This window comes from Phragmites australis, chromosome 5 (genome assembly GCF_958298935.1).
Source record: "Phragmites australis chromosome 5, lpPhrAust1.1, whole genome shotgun sequence".
Classification (NCBI taxonomy): domain Eukaryota; kingdom Viridiplantae; phylum Streptophyta; class Magnoliopsida; order Poales; family Poaceae; genus Phragmites; species Phragmites australis.
The window spans coordinates 36918172-36923894 of record NC_084925.1 but is presented as its reverse complement, the minus strand read 5'-3'; the positions used below and the strand labels follow the sequence as shown (position 1 = coordinate 36923894).

Sequence of the window (5723 nt, the reverse complement as noted above, 5' to 3'; positions counted from 1 at the left end):
ATCCCGGACGGTGCGTTAAGATCGGTCGGCAGCGTCACCGTTGCATTCCGGTTATTTCCGTAGCCGCCGCAGGCCTCTGGACCTGCCGGCTGCCGCACGGGGCTGGCATAGCCAAAGTGATAGCCGGCGACCTAAAAACGCTCGCGCGCGAGGCTTGCTGCAAGCTCGGAGGAGGTCCAAGCGCCGGCGCCAGCGGTGTTGGTGTGCGCCAGCGCGGAGCTCTCGCTTTCACGGGAGCTCACTAGGCCCCTCGGCGTGATTGCGCCGCCGATCATGCGGGACGCGGGCCTAGCCGCTCTTTTGGGGGGCCTTCGCACGGGCGCCGGCTCAATGCTTTGAGAGTCAGGGGTGCATCTGAGGCGAGTTTCCCCGAGCAAGCCGAGGCTTCCTGAAACTACTGCCATCTTCCGATATCTTACGCTGATGGACCAGTGCACAGAACGTAATTATCTTGTACTTCTAAAGGAAATTCAGTAGTAATTTGTACCTTCAAAACTCGCGCCGAGTAAACATAAACATTCGCTCGCCAGTCGTCAATGTTAGCCCTTGCCCTTCATCAGCGAATATACATGCGTGTGCAAATATTAGATGATGAGTAACAAGAAAAGGAAAGGCTCAAGAGTGTCGATATAATAACCACACCTCGAATGTACATTTCGATACAAGTACAAAGAAATTCTCTCTCCTCATAGCCTAATTATTATGCACGAAGGATGCCTCCCCTCCTTTCTTGAAAAGAAAGGCCATACAGACAACTGTCGACAACTGGATCTCGGACCACACATTTCCTGAGTAAAAATGTACAGGAACTATACAAGAATTATGAACTCTAAGGACATGTAACGGATGCAACTCATTAAAAATATGCTTCCATTAGCGAAAGGCTGAAGAAAGAATTACAGAACAGGCTAGAGGGGCATAATGCTATGGTACAAGATATCAGCAGCAACGGCAGCAAATTATATCTCGGCATGTGTAACGAGTAGCACTGGCTTCCAGCTCCTCAAGCGAGGGCACAGCTTCCAGAGCAAATCCATTCTGACTAGGGGAGCAGAAATCATAGATATTTCTAATGAGGCCTTTACTGAATGGATGAACTCTGTCAGGGACTCCCCTGCAAGTGAGAACCAACGTTTCACTTCTGCCATTATCTCAAGTAAAAGAAAATATATAGACCACAAACAGGAAACTGAGTTGCTCCTATAATTCGATACCTTAAGTAGAATATCCGCTTCCTTCTGGCAACTTCATAAGTGGTTTGATTTGTAAGAGCAATGTACCTGCAGAAGAAATCAGGCCGACATGCATTATACACAAAGTGTTATTGATTTGAGGTTCTTAAGCTATATACCATGCTGTACAAAAGTAAAATAACTGTAAGCTTCTAGCTTTTAAGATGTGTAAGTTTGATGCCCTGAAAGATAACGGTTATCCAGGACAAAGCAGAATCGTGCATGGTAGTTTTCTTGCTTCCTTCTAAATTCTAAAGCCCCACATTTTTCCTTTTTGCTTCTCTTCTTTTGTTTTTAGCCTTTTTTGTCTTTTGATTTTATTTCCCTCTGTGTTGTCACTTTTACTCCTACAATGAAAATTTGGTAGAGCTTGATGCTTTCTTTTAAATGGAAAAAGGAAAATGATTATGCAAAAATTAGCCTACTGCAATGATATTTCAGAAATGTTTCATTAAACTTTAAATTCGCATCTTTTTCATTTTTTTCTGACAAAGGATTGGCAGCCCTTCTCAGCCTATCGATTCAAGGAAAATATTTAAAATGGAGCTGTATTTGACATTTTATTTCGACAATTAAAAGCCCTTTTACTGCCAGACACACCAAACATGGAGAAAGCTTACGAATGGAACAGCCACAATAGCAGTAGGAATATGAGGATAAAGATCAATACTGCCAACATAATTACACCAACAAAATCCTTCCACCTGTCATGGTGATGAAAATAATGGTCAGCCAAGATAGCAGGAAAGCCAACGGCCAAATTGAAAGCATAAAATTCACAACATATGAATAACTGTGAAGATTTCAAAGAGAATAACATGTCATACCAGGCCTTGTCAATAGATAACCGCAGTGATTCAATGTAGAGAGCAACAGTCCAGATACAAAGGACTGTTTCTTCAAATATGTACCACCTAGGAAAGGTTTGTTATAGAGCCGTAATAACAAAAGGCTCAACAATAGTGCCATAGCACAGTGCAAGGAACAACAATATGACCATTTCAATGTGTAGTCACAATAAGTTAGTAGTTACATTATGTCCACAGATCAGTAGATAGCACAGCACATCGACCAAAATCTTCTGACAAGGTTCACATGCCACAGGGTTTCACATTCTTAAGGGATCACACACAAAAAAGGGAGAAATTGAAAAATATCACAAGAAGTAGGGGTGTGGATTATCTAATACACCAGCTAGCAACTTCTGATACTTCCCATCCTAGAAATTTGACTCGTACTACTGAATAGAATAGCTCACTCAACAAAGTTAAGGCTATATCATGTTTCGTTTTACTTCATGGAAACTAGAATATTACTCCCTTCAGTCATAACTATTGTCACTGTGCAAAACATGCAGTCAAATTTTATAAACTTTGACATTATATTTTCAGGTATTTAAAAAAAATCATGCAGAAATAATATAAGCAGAGTATTAGTAAAAAAAAACGTTCATAATGTTACACTGTCTTTTATGAATATACTGTGTGAATTGTGATAAAGAAATAAGATGTCAAAGTTGCATCGTGGAGGTCATGAAAATTCAAAAACATACAAAAATGTGACCGGATATAGTGTTATCTGTCTATTGGTATAAATACTCCAGAGCATTGGTTTGATTGATATGTACTTCCAATCTCAAAAGTTACATTGTAGGCAATATTAGGGAATACAATAGGCTCCTCAGAATGTTTATGTGCCCCCATGCCCCCAATCAAACCAGTAAGCATACATGCAGATTTCTACAGAATGTATGGTAGTGTATATAACATGCACAAAGCACCCCACGACTGATGTGCAAGACAAAAAATATACAACAAACAATATACATACAAAACTCACCAAAAACGGCAATGGTTCTTTTTGCCAATGCATGTTCCAAGCCATATGCAATGATGATCGAACTGGAGGACACATTTATCACAGTCATGACAGTGCCTGGTACGAGGTGGCTGCAAAAGGATGTTGGTAGCAAAATTATAACTTTGACCATTAGCAGCAACATAACATGGAAAAATAGTTCAAACAAGCATGACACAATGACATTTGGGAAGAAGAATTCTGAACAAATAAGACGGCAGATGTTCACTCTGTAAAAATAGTTCAAATAAGTGTCCATGCCCACCACATTGCTAATCAGTTGGGAATAGGTAAAACCTCAATGAAGTGTCAGGTTTAAGAAATCCTTAAGTACAATGGTCTTAGGGATCATAGACGGATATTTGACTGGAATAAACTGATAAAGAAACAACTATTCAAGCAAGGATGCGAAGAGCAAAGTGTTAATAGAAATCTTCGACTCTATCAACAAATATAACCAAACCTCCACAATTTCATTTCCTCGCAAACATTTTCTGAATAGACTTGGTAAATTTTGAAGCAAGGTTGAAAGGAACTCATACTATTCTGTAATTTTTGTCAGGCATATTCGGCCATACCTAAAAAATAAACGCCTCATGTAACCAACTCACTTCGTGCAAAGCACGACTACACTAATAACCATTTGCATGTCAAAACTATAGAATCTTTAACACTTCAAATTTTAGGATAAAGAATACCTGAATGATCCTGCAATAAGTGCAAGTCCAATCCCTGAAAGACAATGAAACGATATAGACATATAACTGTGAGCAAATACAACAAAGAGAAGATGAAAAATACCATAAAAATACGTCACTTCTCAGGACATTGTTGCCTCAAAAAGAAAAAAGAAAAAATCCTAATAACCATAGCTGCACCTGCTGCTTGACCCTAGAGGATATAGATCCATAACCAGCTGCGGCCATGAAGATGTAGCAGTCATCACGCTAAGTTTCTGTAGTTGAGCACGGCTCGTCGGGGAATTTATGCTTGCATTTCTTGAACTGGATTGCCTTTTCTTAATCATCAAAAGAGAGCAGAAGAAAGCATAAATATCAATGCATACCTCCCACATGTTTTCCCACTGCCAAAGAGATCAAATTACCCGGTGCAATGCTATGGAGCTAAAGACATTACTTTGAAAGAGCGGCAGTATTGACGAAGGTTGCATGCATCGTGGAATCAGCTCTCATCATGTCGATAACATACCTAATAACACAGGAGCCCCCAATGAACAGATTCAAAAACTTTCCAGACTCAATGCACAATGCCATGAGAACTAATTCAAAAAGGCAATGCCAATTACCCTGGAGATGAGCCAGCTGTGTAAAAGTACTGCACTAGTGTGAGCAGAACAAGCATTCCATACACCCCAATATACCTGGAATCAAAAGTGATCTGTAAGATGAAACAACATAGAAACCCTCACCTCTAAAGAAGAGTAGATAGATCAACTACACATTTGGTCAGAACTCAGGAATCAGAACATGACTCGCAGACATGACAAAGGAGCGGTACATACTGCATACTGCACAGTGATGGAAAACTACTGTTCCTGAACAATCAGGCGGGAATGTTTAGCATAAATGACATTACGAGAGTCCCACGAGATGCAATTATTCAATCGAGATGCTTCTCAGAAGGGCATCGTTTCCTCGGCAAGTAGATTTACGTGAGTTCAGCTACATCAATGATCAGATTCGGAGGCATTTGCTTGCGCAAGCACCCAAAAAACTATTTTATCCTCGAATCAGAAAAAAAAAATAGAATCTACTAGAAGTAAAACGTTGCTGCAACTTAAGAGCTAGAACCAAGCTTCTCCACACCAAGTATAACCGCAAGACACTCTAAATCGGAGTCGAGCAGAGCAAACATGGAAATTGCAGAAGAAATCAGGTGGGAATCGTACCAAGGCTCCTCGTGGATTCGCCTGTCGACGGTCGGATCGAGGATGAAGACGGCGCCGACGAACACCACGTGCATCAGGAACACCATGACCCTCAAGCCCAGCGACGACCTCCTCGCTGCGGAGAAGAAGCCCCCAAACGTCACATCAAATACCCTCGTGAACAAAACCACGAACCGAATCGAGCCTAATAGCTGAATTTTCAACCAACAAAAATGACCCAGCCCTAGCTGAATGAAATCCAGGCGGCGTACTTCGATCGGAGAGGCGGGTGCCGGGCTCGGCAGCTGAGGAGGACGCCATTGACGCTGTCTCCGTCGCCGTCGCATCCGACGGTGGGGTTGATTAAGTAGAAGGAGCGGGGAAGGTTACCGCCGCCGCGACTCTGGTGCGTCGGAGACGACGATTTCGGTAGAAGAAGCGGGGGATCCGTCCCGGCGGGGCCTACCTGGCAGCCAGAGCATGATCGCCATATTGTGGTGGATGGGCGGGCCCATCTGTAAGTAATGTAGGACAAGAGGTGGCCGTGGGAGGTCCAAAACCTCTTGGATTCTGGACTTTATCTATGGGTGCGAGTTCATAGGAGAATAATTTACGGGCTAAGTGGAAAGCGTGTTTGGAAGTTCAGTTGATCGGTTTATGTGATCCGACTCATGTTGTTTTCACATGGAATTTATGCCCCCACCTATACAATTGGGAAACTCCTCCTTGTCTCGCAACTCGCTCGT

General features: G+C 42.2%; 1 protein-coding gene across 1 annotated transcript; it reads right to left on the bottom strand.

Annotated features, from left to right (window-relative positions):
• Positions 1–604: 604 nt before the first annotated feature.
• Positions 605–5458, bottom strand: LOC133919480 (protein S-acyltransferase 10-like). Its single transcript, XM_062363881.1, has 11 exons — positions 5250–5458; positions 4999–5113; positions 4396–4470; positions 4227–4298; positions 3968–4102; positions 3788–3821; positions 3072–3181; positions 2060–2146; positions 1853–1936; positions 1215–1280; positions 605–1114 (listed from the first exon to the last, which is right to left on the bottom strand). The coding sequence occupies exons 1-11, from the start codon at positions 5296–5298 to the stop codon at positions 940–942; spliced, it is 1002 nt and encodes a 333-aa protein (XP_062219865.1). The 5' UTR covers positions 5299–5458; the 3' UTR covers positions 605–939.
• Positions 5459–5723: the final 265 nt, after the last annotated feature.